The 16684-nt window shown below is 39.4% G+C and overlaps 1 protein-coding gene across 7 annotated transcripts in view; it reads right to left on the bottom strand.

Annotated features, from left to right (window-relative positions):
* CCDC15 (coiled-coil domain containing 15) overlaps positions 1 to 9750 on the bottom strand; it is a 100650-nt gene extending 90900 nt beyond the window's left edge. For 5 of the 7 annotated variants that reach the window (XM_063608297.1, XM_063608298.1, XM_055095025.2 and 2 more), the window contains exons 1-4: positions 9410 to 9719; positions 8871 to 9056; positions 4518 to 4667; positions 3779 to 3967 (exon numbers count right to left, since the gene is read on the bottom strand). In XM_063608297.1, coding sequence (XP_063464367.1) covers positions 3779 to 3967; positions 4518 to 4667; positions 8871 to 9047 — 516 coding nt within the window. In that variant the 5' untranslated portion in view covers positions 9048 to 9056; positions 9410 to 9719. Of the gene's footprint in view, positions 1 to 3778; positions 3968 to 4517; positions 4668 to 8870; positions 9057 to 9409 lie in introns of all 7 variants that reach the window. The other 2 variants (XM_003819928.5, XM_055095024.2) reach the window with 2 other exon arrangements.
* Between the last annotated feature and the right edge of the window lie 6934 nt (positions 9751 to 16684).

Raw genomic sequence — 16684 nt, 5'->3', positions numbered from 1 at the left:
CCTATTAATAAATGGTGCTGGGAAAACTGGCTAGCCATATGTAGAAAGCTGAAACTGGATCCCTTCCTTACACCTTATACAAAAATTAATTCAAGATGGATTAAAGACTTAAATGTTAGACCTAAAACCATAAAAACTCTAGATGAAAACCTAGGCAATACCATTCAGGACATAGGCATGGGCAAGGACTTCATGACTAAAACACCAAAAGCAATGGCAACAGAAGCCAAAATTGACAAATGGGATCTAATTAAACTAAAGAGCTTCTGCACAGCAAAAGAAACTACCATCAGAGTGAACAGGCAACCTACAGAATGGGAGAAAATTTTTGCAATCTACACATTTGACAAAGGGGTAATATCCAGAATCTACAAAGAACTTACACAAATTTACAAGAAAAAATCAAACAATCCCATCAAAAAGTGGGCAAAGGATATGAACAGACACTTCTCAAAAGAAGACATTTATGAAGCCAACAGACACATGAAAAAATGCTCATCATCACTGGCCATCAGAGAAATGTAAATCAAAACCACAATGAGATACCATCTCACACCAGTTAGAATGGCAATCATTAAAAAGTCAGGAAACAACAGGTGCTGGAGAGGATGTGGAGAAATAGGAACACTTTTACACTGTTGGTGGGACTGTAAATTAGTTCAACCATTGTGGAAGACAGTGTGGCGATTCCTCGAGGATCTAGAACTAGAAATACCATTTGACCCAGCCATCTCATTACTTGGTATATACCCAAAGGATTATAAATCATGCTACTATAAAGACACATGTGTTTATTGCAGCACTATTCACAATAGCAAAGGCTTGGAACCAACCCAAATGTCCATCAGTGATAGACTGGATTAAGAAAATGTGGCACATACACACCATGAAATACTATGCAGCCATAAAAAAGGATGAGTTCATGTCCTTTGTAGGGACATGGATGAAGCTGGAAACCATAATTCTAAGCAAACTATCTCAAGGACAGAAAACCAAACACCGCATGTTCTCACTCATAGGTCGGAATTGAACAATGAGAACACTTGGACACAGGGTTGGGAACATCACACACCAGGGCCTGTCATGGCATGGTGGGAAGCGGGGAGGGATAGCATTAGGAGAAATACCTCATGTAAATGACAAGTTAATGGATGCAGCACACCAACATGGCACATGTATACATATGTAACAAACCTGCATGTTGTGCACATGTACCCTAGAATTTAAAATATAATCAAAAAAAAAAGAACTGAATTCCTTGGACAGAGAAAGATAGGACCAGATAATATTCTTTTTTAACATTTAATTAAAAATATAAATAAATTCAAACCTATGGAAAACTTCAAACATATACAGAAGTAATCAGAACACTATAATGAACCACCATGGACAGATATGGATACCTCACTTTAGCACTATCAACTCCTAGCCAATCTTGCTTCATCCGTAACTCCCTACTTTACCTCATTCTTTTATTATTTAAGTATATTCCAGACATCAAATACTTTCATGTATAAATGTTTCAACATGTCAGATGAATGTTTGAAACTCTTCCAACTCCAAGATCACATGTTTGTATAACACCAACACAAGAAAACTGAGACGTGTACTAACATTCAGAAAGTGAATTATGTGTACCATTTACCCAACCAGTTCTAGATAAACTAAGGGAGTTCGTGCCTGAACTGTCTCATTGTCTAGTTTCACGGTGACATCTAGTGGATAAAAACTGCAACAGAAGTGGTAAGATCAGAAAGCATCTATTGTCATGGAGTCATATGGACAAAGTTTACAGGCTCAAAATAGTTAAGTCACTGAGCATTCTTCAGTAGTTCATGTCCTTTTAAAAAAAAAAAAGTGTGGGGGTATTATAAAAACTTTTAAAAATCTTGTGACATTTAAGGTTTTTCATAACCTGATTTCCTCCTCCTTATCCAACCCCATTTTTGGTTATTCTCCATTATAAACTACCAATTAGAAAGGTTCCATTACTTATTCCCAAATACACCTGGCTCATTGGAGATTCTAGGCTTTTTTTTTGTTTGGGTGGTTTTTAAGAAAAAATTATCTCGGCCAGGTGTGGTGGCTCACACCTGTAATCCCAGCACTTTGGGAGGCCAAGGCAGGCGGATCCCTTGAGCTCAGGAATTTGATACCAGCCTGGCCAACATGGTGAAACCCCATCTCTACTAAAAATACAAAAATTAGCCAGGCATGGTGGCAGGCACCTACCCCAGCTACTCAGGAGGCTGAGGCAGGAGAATCAGGAGATTCTCTTGAACTCAGGAGGAGGTTGCAGTGAGCCAGGACTGCACCACTGCACTCCAGCATGGGCAACAGAGTGAGACTCCGTCTCTAAGAAAAACAAATTCTCTTGAATTTACCAATACAAAATGTGTAGTTCAATTCTATCTCTCCCATGAATTCTTCCCCTACTGTTTCCTTAAAAATTTCTGAACTCCCATAGCACAACTTTATTGCAAAACACAGAAAATCTCTCTATATTATTATCTGATACAATGAGTGGTCTATTAGTTTTGTATTTCTACCTGAAAATATAAACCCATGGAAGGTCCTATTTTACATTTCCTTAGTATCGCTACAATCCATAACAAACAGCATATGCAAATACTGCTGACTGATGAGTTCTATTTTTGTATTAAACAGATGAAGTAAAATCCTCACTACAGTGGGACTAACAGCTACAAGCACCACGAAAGCAAGGACTGTGTCTGTCTTAAGTCAATGTTCTATTCCTTGTACTTTATGCAGTGCCTGGCTCAATAAATATTTGCTAAACAAATAAAAATGATTATTACAAACTGAACAATGACAAGAAAGAGTCAAATAGTTGTGGACAAAGAAAAAAATTTTAATAGTAGTTCAACATGATAATGTGTGCTTCTAAACTTTTCCTATTTATACTAATAGCACAATTAAATTATGACCAAGTATGTTAAGCAGTAATACAGCTTTTATTTTCACATACTCATAATTTTCCATATTTTCTCTCTTCCTCTCATTATTTCTAGTAATACATTTTAAATAAGATGAAGAACAATTACTGAAGCAGAGTTGAAGACTGTATCAACTGGACAAAAGCTCAGGTATACTAAGGTGGGGGCTAAATGGACAGAGTCAAGCAATTTGAATGGATGAAATCTACTCACAGTGGTTAATTTTTAAATATTAGGTATATAAAATGAGTCATTAAATAAAAATTACATTTTTCCAAAAACTCTGGATATGTTACGAATTTACTATGTATTATTCTTTAACCTACAACTATAGATTCATTTATTGTGATAATCAGATTAAAAAACAAAAATAAGAAAAATGAGACAAAGATAAATAATAAATGAAATGCCACCTATGTATACTGAACTTCTTTGCAACGAAGGTAAGAATTATTTCTCTCTGTATATTACAAACTAATAGTAGCTTGCCTAGAATATAATTTCAATATAACTTGGAAAATCCATGTTCTTGACCTAAAGTGCTTTCTAATAGGTTTTGAATTCTAGCACTTTGGCACTTTTCTTTAGATAATTTTAGAGTATCTTACCAAACACAAATGAATTTAAATTTAAAATTTTTAAAAAGCATTATCCCACTATTCCCCACTTTACAAAGCTAAAAAAAAAAAAAGGGATGATTATCAAAAGTGAAGTTGAGTGTGATAACTCTTAATCCCTACCTCATACCCTAGATGTCATATTTATAGTTTAGGGGATGGGGAAAATATCATAGACATAAAATTAAATGAACAGGTACTTACAGCCTGGGCTTGTTGTTGGAATAATTCATTCTGATTCTCTTCATCCTCTATTCCATCCCCAGGCATCAGGGAAGGAGGTAACCTAGAACTTCCAATAGCAACATTCAAATTGTTTGGAAAAACACTTGTCCTTTTGGAAGTTAAGTGTGTTGCTGAAGACTGCATGGCTATGGAGCCTTCTTTTTGTGCCTACACGAAAGAAGAAAGGGGGATAGTAACATTCTACCCCAATCCAGAGCAATCAAATAATGCCTCTAAAGCAGTTCAGAAGATTTTAAATTGGGGTGGGGGGCAGGGGAGAGGCTTTAGCTGGCAGAGAAACTAACATTTACCAGGCACCTCCCATGTGCTAATAATTTAGGTTATCTCATCTAACTCTCACACAATCCTATGAGAGAAGTATCATATCCTTATTTTATGGATGAAGAAACTACAATCAGTGAAGTTAAGTAATTAGCCAAAAGTCAATAGCTAGAAGTGGCAAAGCCAAAATTCAAACTCAAGTCTGAACCCAAAATTCTGACATTGCTTTTAACTATTTGGTAAAAGCAAAAAATTGAGTCAGAACACAGGAATAAAACATGGTTTCTCTACAAAAAAAATCTACTGTCTTCACTAGTTAATTAGATTATATTAGGCATGTTATCAAAGGAAAGCAATTCTCTTACTGCCTAATAGCTTATCTCATAACACACATATTTTCCATTCAATCTTTACTCAGGCTCACTTTTGAACTTACTCTTTCATAAGACTTCTGAAGCTGTTGCTTTTTTCTCAACCTAATTTGTTGATTTACTCGGTATTTAACTTGTTTCTGAAAATGTTTCAAAGCTTCTTGTTTTTTTCTTAGCTGTTCCTTTAGTTCTTCTTCAATTAAATATGCTGATGTCTTTAAAGATGAAAGACAGAAAATGAACTTAAATGTTAGCAGTTTTGTCCATTAGGGCTGTTTTAAACACAAAACAGTCAGGATAAGGATACAATCCTGAAAAAAATAATTCCATTCTGTACAAAAAAAATGGAATGTATGAGTATCAAATCTTAAATTTTTTATTGAATTAGAACTAACGATGTCTTCATTAAATCTTAATGAACCAAATAAAACCTAACACGTTACACATTTTCTAAAATGGAGTAAATAGTCAAGACACACCAGGTTACTTACCACTCACCAAATATGTCCTATTGTTAAAATGTCTTCATATTTGGCATTATGCTCCATTTTTAACCTGGCATGCCCTTCCTTTCATCTCCACCTAGTAAAGGCCTATTCAGTTTTCACAACCATTTAATACCCACTCCCCAGTACCTTCCACAACACTCTCTCTCTAAGCCCTCTTATGCTATAACACCTCTCATTTCACCAATGTTAACTGAGTATAGTACTTCTTGACTCCCCTACTAGATTATGAACTCTTTGAGGGCAGGATATGTATTCAATTCTCCTTTATTTCCCCTACGGCATCTAGTACAGAGCCTTCACTATAAGGGTAGTCAATATATATTTATATAATTGCTCAATTCCAAAACATATTCTAAACCAGGGGTGTCCAATATTTTGGCTTCCCTGGGCCATGTTGGAAGAACTGTCACATAAAATACATTAACACTAGTAGCTGATGAGAAAAAAAAAATCACAAAAAAACTCATTGTGTTAATTAAGAAAATTTATTAATTTACATTGGGTCGCATTCAAAGCCATCCTGGGCCACATGTGGCCCATGGCCGCATGTTGGACAAGCTTGTTCTGAACAATCTGAAACACTTTATCCCATTTGAGTTCTTGATCTGCATTTATCTCCTCTAAGTGCTTTGAATAATAATCATAATCATCATCATAACAGCACTTATCATTATTATGGATCTATCAGGTGACAAGTATTTTAACTACATTGTAGCACTCTATCCTCAAAACCACCTTTGGCAGTAGGTATTCTTATCCCTTATGTTACAGATGAGGAAACTGGAGTTCAGAAAGATTAAGTAATTTTAATATAGCTAACTAGTAGCAGAACTAGAAGTTTCTGACTCCAACAATTATGTTCCTCTCTACACTGCTTTTCTCTTGACTATGTCTCTCTTTCACTAGGAATTTTCAAATTAAATAAAATCATCATCATATCTCGTACCTATTCCTTCTAACTCAGTGATTCCAACTTCTAATTCTGAAGGGTACCTCAGATCATTTTACAGGCTGTCATTAAATTCTCAAAATCAAATGCATTCAAATTTCAATTTAAGTTAAAATTTCCAAGATGTCTATCCCATAAACTACTCTAGTGGAGTGTACAAGTGTCAAAGAACAATTAGGTAAAATAATTCCAACGGAGAGATATATACGTAATGAAGCCTGAACAACTGACCCAGCTTAACTCAAGCCCCAGACAAGTTTAAGCCATTCGGCCTCTTTCTTTTACCTCCATTTTCTCTGCTCCTCTTTTACTCCACAAGATTACAAGCCAGGTCATAAAGAAACTTCCACCTCTGTTCTTAGAGTGCTCATTCTGAAGGAAGTCAGCACCATATAAAAATTCAGACTACCCTGAGATTACCATGCTGTGAGGAAGCCCAAGTTAGTCAAACAGAGAAGCCATGTGAAAAGAGAAACATATCTAACCAGCACCCAGACATTCTAGTCATCCTAGGCCAAGCGTCAGATATGTGAATAAGAAAGCCATCTTGGACATTACAGCCCAGCAGGTGCCACATTACTGGGAGAACTTGACTATTTTCTAGCTCCAGCCAATAGCCGGAAAATAGTCAAGGTGTCTCAGACATGTCCAGTTATTTGAGCCCCAGCTGAGGCCCCAGACACTATGGGGCAGAGACAAGCCATTACCACTGTACCCTGCTCAAATTCCTGATACATAGTATTATTTGCTTTATACCACTAAGTTCTGGGGTGGTTGGTTACACAGCAAAAGGTAACCAGAACAAATTATAAAATAATGCAATCCCATATATGATGATAGAACAGCAGTGTCTTTTGATGCTAATTTATTAATAATTATTGGGGGGAGGTAGTCTAAAGCTATGACATTTTTAGGAATCCTGATGGCCCCCTGAAATTTTGGGGAGAAAAATGAGTAGAAGTTCCCCTTTAGAACAGACATGATCTAAGGGCTAAGCTTTAGAAGTAACTATTCAGCATTTATTTTGAGCTGACAGAGCTATATCCGTTAATAAGGGTGGATACCCAGACTAGATATGCTAAAGCTATAAGGAGTTCTATTAGATGCTTGATCAAATTCCCTTTGGCTGGAACTGATTAGAAATTTTTAAATCAGGAAAAGGAGATATGTTTATCCATGTTCCAAGACTTTAATATTTTGAGTTAATGTGTGTGAATATGATAGTCAATACTTCTTAACACAGAAAAAGTTTGATGGTGTCAAATTTTAGGCATGTTGACACTACTGATATTATACAGATGTAGTTTGAGCAATTACAAAGAGGTGTCAACAACTTAAATACCAAAATATCTTTATACCAAATCTTACCAAGTCTTGTGGGGTGTTTCCTGCATTCATCCCTTCTCATTCCACTCCTTTTTTTTTTCCAGAGATGGGGTCTCACTCTATTGCCCAGGCTAGAGTGCAGTAGTATGATCATAGTTCACTGCAGCCTACAACTCGTGGGCTCAAGCACTTCAACCATCCTTTTTCAAGGCTGTTCTTCTCTATTTCTTACCACTAACAAAGTTTCGATGCTATACTCCATGCTTAAATTATTATAATTATATTCTAATTTATCCCCAGGATCCAATCACTCCCTATCCTTCAAAACCTTCGAAGCAATTCATCTAATGAAAACACTGGTTGATCATGACATTCACCTGTAAATATTAAACAAAGTCAATCCCTTCTCCAAAATTTCCTAAGGTACTCTACCATCCCTATTTTCCATAATCCTGTCAGCGACCATTCTCCTACTAAGCTTTCCACTCCAATCGATCTAATCTACCCTTAGAATCCTGAACCTTGCTTACTTCTTACTCTCCTCATTCTCCTTAATAGGAGAATCATTCCCTTCCCTTCTCCGATCAAATTCTTCATTACACTTTCCTGGGTCACATCAACCCAACGTCATAGCTTCTTGATTGAGCATTATATTCTTAGAACTTAGATAGATATACCACCTAGACTCTTAAAATCCTTTTTGGAAATAGGCAGGGTAGGAATAAATCAATGAATATACATACATATGTGCAAACATAAATAAAATGAATATAGTATGTTGCGTTACTTTAACATTTAAACATGTCTCATTTCTCTTCTGAGATCAAGTACACTGAGGGAACATATCTCATCCTTTTTTCATCCATGTTCAGCACCTTGTCTACACATACAGAAGACATTTTGTGCCTTTCATAAATACTTCATGAGTGTCTATATTGATTAGGCAGTATTTAAGATAAAAGTGGGAATGTGATGATAAATGACATTTGTTCTCTACGCTCAAGGAGCTCACACTGCATCAGGAAAAGATATATAAACAATCTACTATAACACAATGTGGTAAGTGCCAAGTTAAATTTGAACAAATAGCTAAGGGGCACAGTTTGGTGAAAGACTATCAGAAACCATGGAATTTCTAGTTAGACTTTCTCAGATTACCAGAGTTCATCTCTTTCTCCTTTATTCTATTACTCCATTTTGCCTGAATCCTCATTACAAAATTTATCATAAACCTTAAGCAACCAATTAATGTTACTTGAAGTATGCCAACTATCATCCATACTAAGTTGCAGTGTCTGGAAGATGTAGATAGTGCTTATGTCTTGGGCATAACAAGCAATCAAGAGTCTGAAGTAAACTGATATACAGATATATATCTATATAACCTGTTCCATGTAGATTATGCTCTATATATTATAGTAGGTGAATAATAAATATTTGATTATGCCAACTAAAGCTGCAGTCAAGTTTTGGCAAATACTTGTTCTAAAATCCTAATGCAAGAGCATAAACTATTTATGGCAGAATAGAAACAGCATCCTCGGACTGTTCATCTTTAAGCACCCAGGATTAGAGAAGGCTAATAAAAAGGGTGGTGGGGAATCCCACCATATTTGGATCAAACTGACACTCACATATGCTGGGATTTCCGAACTACCTGGTGAGGCAGGTTCCACCCATGCCCCAACTGGTACTATAGCCTCGTTCCTCTCAGCCAGCACTGCCAACACGTCCTTGCTCTTCAGGGGGTTTAAAGCCAGGGGCAACCTTGAGGTATTTCGAGGTTTCTTTCGGGCCATACTTCCCAGCATCTGTGACTCCTGATTAGGAGAAAGAAAAAGCTTAAAATCTTCAAATGATTGCATTAAAAGTTCAACCTCCTAACACATGAGCCACAGGCCCGTGAAAAGGAGAGAAGCCCTGGAGGCAGGAGCCTGGCATGAAGTGGAAACACAAGGATTCTAGAGAAAAAGGAAGAAAAGAAGGGAAGAGAAATGGGAAGAAATAAAGAGGCAAGGAAAGGTTTTTAAGTTGCCTTCTAGAAGAAATGGCGATGAGAGGGAAGAGAAAGGATGGGAATGAGAGAACGAAGACTGTCCTCAGCTGTGGGCGCAGCGAGGCGGGAAGGGAGGAATGACAGCTGCAACCCGGAGAAAGAGGGAGGGGCGGGGACCTGTGTCTGCAGCCGAGAGTCCCAATAATCGGTATAGGTTGTGGGAAGACGCGCTGAACGGCTGGGAGCCTCGGGCCAGATAAAAGCCTGCTTCTGAGGCCCCGAGGCCTGCTCCGGCTGAGACGGCACTAGCCAGGAATCGGCCCGCAGCTCGCCACAGACTCAGTCTACTCGGAGTACTAAGGTAACCGCCTCAAGTAAACCGCCACTTTGCGGTGGGCTGCTCCGTCCCGCCCATCCGTAGCCTTATGCCCGCCCTTTCCGGAGCCCACGTCCCCTCCCGGAGCTGGGAAGGCGTGAGAGGTGGAGTTTCGAGCGTCCGAGGTATCGTCATTTCCTCTTCCTGTCCGGCTGAGGGGGCGGGGACGTGTGGGTAAGCGGAGTCGCTGGGTAATGCGCTATGTGAGGCGCGGTGGGACTGTAGTTCCTGGACCAACGCCGAGACTTCCTAAATCCCTCCGGAAAGGGATGCGTTGGGCCTGTGATCTGGCGACTAGGAGGGTCAGGAGTCCCAGTAGAGGGAATCACGGGAAAAGAATGAAAGAGGGAGGCGAGCCTGGCACGGCTTCCTGGAGAAACAAACTAAGCTAACAAATTTTTCGGATCCTTTGTGCAGCTAATTTTACAGTACTGTTTCATACATCTTATTATATTTGGACATCACGGCCTGTTGAGTGGTCTCCCTCTCTGCTGCAAGCTCTGCTGTAATCCAGAGACACTCAATTATCCCTGTAGGATAATTTATTCATTCGATTAACATACATTACTACTAACTTTTTATAAACCAGTACTGTTCCAAGCACCGGAGATACATAGCTATGAACGAAACAAATATCCCTGCTCAGGGAATTCACAATAGAGTGAGGGGAAATAAGCGAATAAACAATGAGTAAGTAAATGTGTGTGATGTGGAGTAAAAGCAAAGAAAGCCGATAGGGAGTGTGGTGGGCAGGGTGGGGATGGGAGGGATGAAATATTAGAACGTCCAGAGAAGCTGCACTGAGATACTTTTCAGCAAAGACTTAAATGAGATAATGGAAGAAGCCACTGTGCTCTTCAACGGAGGCTTTATAAACATGTTCCAGATATAACAGCAAGTATAAACGCCCCAAGGTGGAAGCATTGCCTGGTTGAGAAAAAGTCAGGAGGATAGTGTGACTGGAGCAGAGGGAGAGTGGAAGAATGCTGAGACAGTAGGTCAAGCAGGCAATCCGATCAAACATCGTAAGCCACCATAGGTGTTGAGATGGGGAGCCGCTGGAGCAAGGTTTGGAGCAAAGGAACACCATAATGTGACAAAATTTAAAAAATAATAATTCCGAATGCTGTAGTGAGAATAGACTGTAAAGAAGACCAATTAGGTGGCTATTGCAATAATTCAGTTAAGGGATTGTGATGTCTTGGATCAAGGAGGTAGTGGTGGAGATGATGATAAGTGGTTGGATTCTGTATCTATTTGGGAGGCAAAACTTTCAGGATCTGTTGAAGGTTTGGATATGGATTGTGTGAGGGAGAGATGTCAAGGAAAACTAGGGGTTTCATCCTGAGCAGCTGTCAGGATGAAATTACTATTTACTGAGATAGTGAAGATGGTGGAAGGAGTAGATTTGGAAAGGGGAAGATCAGGAGTTCAGTTTGGGGCAGATTAAGTTTTATCTAATCAACATCCAAGAAGATAGTATGAGAAAAAGTGTCTGGAGCTCAGAGAAGGGTTCTGGGCTACAAATATAAATCTAAGAGTCGTTAGCCTGTAGATTTAAAGCCATGAGACTGGATGGAGTCATCAAGGGGTTGAATATAGACAGATAAAAGAATAAATCCTAAAACAGCCCCAGGGTATGTCAGTATTACAGAGGCTGAGAAAAAGAGGAGGAGAATGCTAAGAGATTGAGAAGGATTAATCAGTAAACCAAGGAAGAAAACTATGAGGGTGCGATACCTTGAAAGCCAGGTGAAAAAGAAATGTTCCATTGAGGGCAGACAATCTGTGTTAAATCCTACTGACAGATCAAATAAGGTAAGGACTGAAAATTGACTATTGGATTTGACCATGTGGAAGTGATTGATAACTTTTAAAAGAGCAGTGTCTTTAGAGCAGTTGGAGAGCAAAAGCCTGATGGGCTAGGCAAGAAAGAGTAGGAGAAGGAATTGGAGACAGCAATTTTAGACAATTCTTTCCATGAATTTTGTTGTGAAGGGACACAGCGAAAGAGGTGGCTGAACGTAGAGGTAGGATCATTGGAGAGTTCTTTAAGATCATAGCATATATTTGTTATTGATGGAAATTAACCAATAGACAGGAGAAAACTAATGATGCAGGAGAGATATGGGAGAATTTAGGGATCTACAGTCATGTGTCACTTAAAGATGGGGATACATTTTGATAAATGTTAGGTGATTTTGTCTTTGTGCAAACCTCATAGAGGAAATGGAATTTAGTGAACAAGTGGAGGGATTGGCCTTAGATAGCAGGAGGTATGGTTAATTATAATAATAGCAGAAAAGTTAGAATACACAGTAAACTGATAATTAGGTAATGTGGTGGCAGGAGCTTATGGAAATTCTCTTCTGATTACTCTGTTTTCTCTGTAAAATAGTATTGTAGCCAACCTCCAAGATGGCCCCTAATGATCCCCACCTCTTGGTGTTCACAGCTCTGTGTAGTCCCCTCCCACATTGTACCTAGGTTGGTCTGTATGACCAACAGCATATGGCAGAAGGGATGGTGTATTACTACAGAGGTTAGGTTATAAGAGATATGCTCACATGGGCTGGCTCACTCTCTCTCCCTCCCTCCTTCCCTCCCTCCCTCCCTCTCAGATCTCTTGTTCTGAGGGAAGCCATGTACATCATTAGCAGTTCTATAAAGAGGATCACATGGCAAGAAACTGAAACATTCTGCCAGCAGCCCTGTGAACGAACTTGGAAGTAGACCCTCCAGCCCTAATCAAGTCTTCAGAGACTGTACTCAGCCAACAATTGACTGCAACCTCATAAGAGACGCTGAGCCAGACCGCCCAACGAGAAACTGTGTGAGATAATGTTTGTTGTATTAAGATGCTAAATTTGAGGGTCATTTGTTATACAATGAGAGAAGTAGGAGTTAAGGGACTATGAAAAGTTGGTAGAGTCAAGAAGTTGTAGGTCCCTGTGGTGATCTAAAGTTTGTTAGAACAGGATACTCAAAAGAATGTGCTAAGATAAGAGGTGGTCTGAGAGTAGGCTGCTTGGAGCTGAGTGTATGGAGAGGTTGTGGTTATTGGTGCTGTCAAAGTCTATGGTATGACCAAAGGAGGGAAAGCTAAGGTGGGTTAAAGAACAAGATCACTGGAGAAGAGGTCATAGAAACCAAACACCAGAGCATTGATTTGATGATCCATGAGGATACTGAAATCACCAAAAAATATAACAAGAATGATGTTGGAGAAAGCCAGAAGCAACAATCTTGAAAAGGCTTGGAGGTTGGTGGGTAAGTATAGCTTGGAAACCCAAGCATGGTATATTCTGGTGACATGAGGTTCAAAGTTGGAGGTGAGGTTAAGAAAAAGGGAGGAGGTGGTTTAGCAAAAGCACTGAGTAACTGAATAGCAAGAAGGAAACCCATCCCACCTCCACCCAGAGGGGCAAGGAACAGAAAACAGCTACTATTAGGTGAGTGCAAAAGTAATTGTGGTTTTTCATTGTTGGAATTTGCCATTTGATGTTGGAATACATGCTTGAATAAATGTGGTTATGTTATACATCAGTTTAATGGGCATTTCTCACTTTTTTTTTTTGCTAATGACTTCCTGCTGTTTATGTTTATTTTAGACTATGGAAATTATGTTAGACAAAAATCAAATGCAAGCAGTTTTCTTATTTAAGTTCAAAATGGGCTGCAAAGCAGCAGAGACAACTTGCAACATCAAGAATGCATTTGGCCCAGGAACTGCTAATGAACGTACAGTGCAGTGGTGGTTCAAGAAGTTTTGCAAAGGATGGCCAGGTGCAGCAGCTCACACCTGTAATCCCAGCACTTTGGGAGGCCAAGGCATCCAGATCACTTGAGGTCAGGAGTTCGAGACCAGCCAGGCCAACATGGTGAAACCCCATCTCTACTAAAAATAAAAAAATTAGCTGGGCACGGTGGCATGCACCTGTAATCCCAGCTACTCGGGAGGCTAAGGTGGGAGAAGCGCTTGAACCCAGGAGGCAGAGGTTGCAGTGAGCTAAGATTGTGCCACTGCACTCCAGTGACAGAACAAGACTCCGTCTCAATTTAAAAAGAAAGTTTTGCAAAGGAGCTGAGAGCCTTGAAGATGATGAGCATAGTGACCGGCCATGGGAAGTTTACAATGACCAATTGAGAGCAGTCATTGAAGCTGATCCTCTTATAGCTACATGAGAAGTTGCCTAAGAACTCAATGTTGACCATTCTATGGTCACTCAGCATTTGAAGCAAATTGGAAAGGTAAAAAAGCTCGATAAGTGGGTGCCTCATGAGCCAACTGAAAATAAAAAAAAATAGCGTTTTGAAGTGTTGTCTTCTCTTGTTCTACACAACAAGGAACCATTTCTCGATTGGATTGAGATGTGCTATGAAAAGTAGATTTTATACAACAGCTGGCAATGACCAGCTCAATGGTTGGGCCCAGAAGAAGCTCCACAGCACTTCCCAAAGCACCAAAAACAGGTCATGGTCACCGTTTGGTGGTCTGCTGCCAGTCTGATCCACTACGGCTTTCCGAATCCCGGTGAAACCATTACATCTGAGAAGTATGCTTAGCAAATCAATGAGGCACTGAAAAGTGCAACACCTGCAGCTGACAGTGGTCAACAGAAAGGACCCAATTCTTCTCCACAGCACCTACAATGCCTGACTGCATGTTGCACAACCAACCCTTCAAAAGTTGAACAAATTGATCTATGAAGTTTTGCCTCATCCACCATATTCATCTGACCTGTGGCCAACGAACTACCACTTCTTCAAGCATCTCAACAACTTTTTGCAGAGAAAACACTTCTACAACCAGCAGGATGCAAAAAATGCTTTTTAAGAGTTCGGCGAATCTGGAAGCACAGCTTCTTACACTACAGGAATAAACGAAATTATTTCTCATTGGCAAAAAGGTGTTGATTGTAATGGTTCCTATCTTGATTAATAAAAATATATTTGAGCCTGGTTATAATCACTTAAAATTCATGGTCCAAAACCACAATTACTTTTTTTTTTATTATACTTTAAGTTCTGGGATACGCATGCAGAACATGCAGGTTTGTTACATAGGTATACATGTGCCATAGTGGTTTGCTGCACCCATCAACCTGTCATCAGTCTATCTTTTTTGTTAATCTTTGCAAAAAACCAGCTCCTGGATTCCTTGATTTTTTGAAGAGTTTTTCCTGTCTCTATCTCCTTCAGTTCTGCTCTGATCTTAGTTATTTCTTGTTTTCTGCTATTTGCTCTTGCTTCTCTAGCTCTTTTCATTGTGATGTTAGGGTGTCAATTTTACATCTTTCCCACTTTCTCCTGTGGGCATTTAAGTGCTATAAATTTCCCTCTAAACACGGCTTTAGCTGTGTCCCAGAGATTCTGGTACATTGTGTCTTTGTTCTCATTGGTTTCAAATAACTTATTTATTAATGTCTTAATTTCATTATTTACCCAGTAGTCATTCAGGAGCAGGTTGTTCAGTTTCCATGTAGTGCGGTTTTGAGTGAATTTCTTAATCCTGAGTTCTAATTTGATTGTACCATGGTCTGAAAGACTGTTATGATTTCCGTTCTTTTGCATTTGCTGAGGAGTGTTTTGCTTCCAATTATGTGGTCAATTTTAGAATAAGTGCGATGTGGTGCTGAGAAGAATGTATATTCTGTTGATTTGGGGTGGAGAGTTCTGTAGATGTTTGTTAGGTGTGCTTGATCCAGAGCTGAGTTCAAGTCCTGAATATCCTTGTTAATTTTCTGTCTCGTTGATCTGTCTGATATTGACAATGGAGTGTTACAGTCTCCCACTATTATTGTGTGGGAGTCTAAGTCTCTTTGTAGGTCTCTAAGAACTTGCTTTATGAATCTGGGTGCTCCTGTATTGGGTGCATATATATTTAGGATATTTAGCTCTTTTTGGTGTATTGATCCCTTTACCATTATGTAATACTCTCCTTTGTCTCTTTTGATCTTTGTTGGTTTAAAGTCTGTTTTATCAGAGACTAGGATTGCAACTCCTGCTTTTTTTTGCTTTCCATTTGCTTGGTAAATATTCCCCTATTCCTTTATTTTGAGCCTATGTGTGTCTTTGTACATGAGATGAGTCTCCTGAGTACAGCACACTGATGGGTCTTGACTCTTTATCCAATTTGCCAGTCTGTATCTTTCAGTGGGGGCATTTAGCCCATTTACATTTAAGGTTAGTATTGTATGTGTGAATTTGATCCTGTCAAATTATGACGCTAGCTGGTTATTTTGCCCTTTAGTTGATGCAGTTTCTTCACAGTGTTCATGGTCTTTACAATTTGGTATGTTTTTGCAGTGCCTGGTACCAAAACCCCAATTACTTTTGCACCAACCTAATACTTGGGAAGGCAACAGAGAGGTTGAATTGCACACCTCCATACACAGACACATACTCACACACCAACACTTGGGAAGAAGTGTTGTTAGGTATCTCCTTGCTTTCTTCAACCCACCACCTCAAGGTCTGTGCCTCCCACTAGCACCTGGGCCAGTGGTTTCATAATAATCTACATTCTTTTTTTTTTTTTGAGACAGAGTCTTGCTCTGTCACCCAGGCTGGAGTGCAGTGGTGCAGTCTTGGCTCACTGCAACCTCCACCTCCCGAGTTCAAGCGATTCTCCTGCCTCAGCCTCTCCAGTAGCTGGGATTACAGGCACCTGCCACCATGCCCAGTTAATTTTTGTATTTTTAGTAGAGATGGGGTTTCACCATGTTGGCCAGGCTGGTCTTGAACTCCTGACCTCAGGTGATCTGCCTGCCTCAGCCTCCCAAAGTGCTGGGATTACAACTGTGAGCCACCACACCCAGCCAATAATCTACATTCTTGATATGTCCAGAGAATTCACATCTAAGGCCCTGTTCCCATTTTCTGACCTCTTCAGGAATGCTTATATTCTATATAACCAGAGTTGGTTTCTCAGCAAGGAAACTGTTTGCTTAGAAATGTCTATCTTCTTCAGGAACTTAAAAGAATGGATATTGCTGGCACCAAAGTGTTGAGGCCCTGCTCCAGAGCACTCCTCATGGGAGTTGGATATAATCCCTTTTCTGTGTCTGGGGGAT

Source organism: Pan paniscus, chromosome 9 (assembly GCF_029289425.2).
Source record: "Pan paniscus chromosome 9, NHGRI_mPanPan1-v2.0_pri, whole genome shotgun sequence".
Classification (NCBI taxonomy): domain Eukaryota; kingdom Metazoa; phylum Chordata; class Mammalia; order Primates; family Hominidae; genus Pan; species Pan paniscus.
This window is presented reverse-complemented; position numbering and strand designations above follow the sequence as displayed.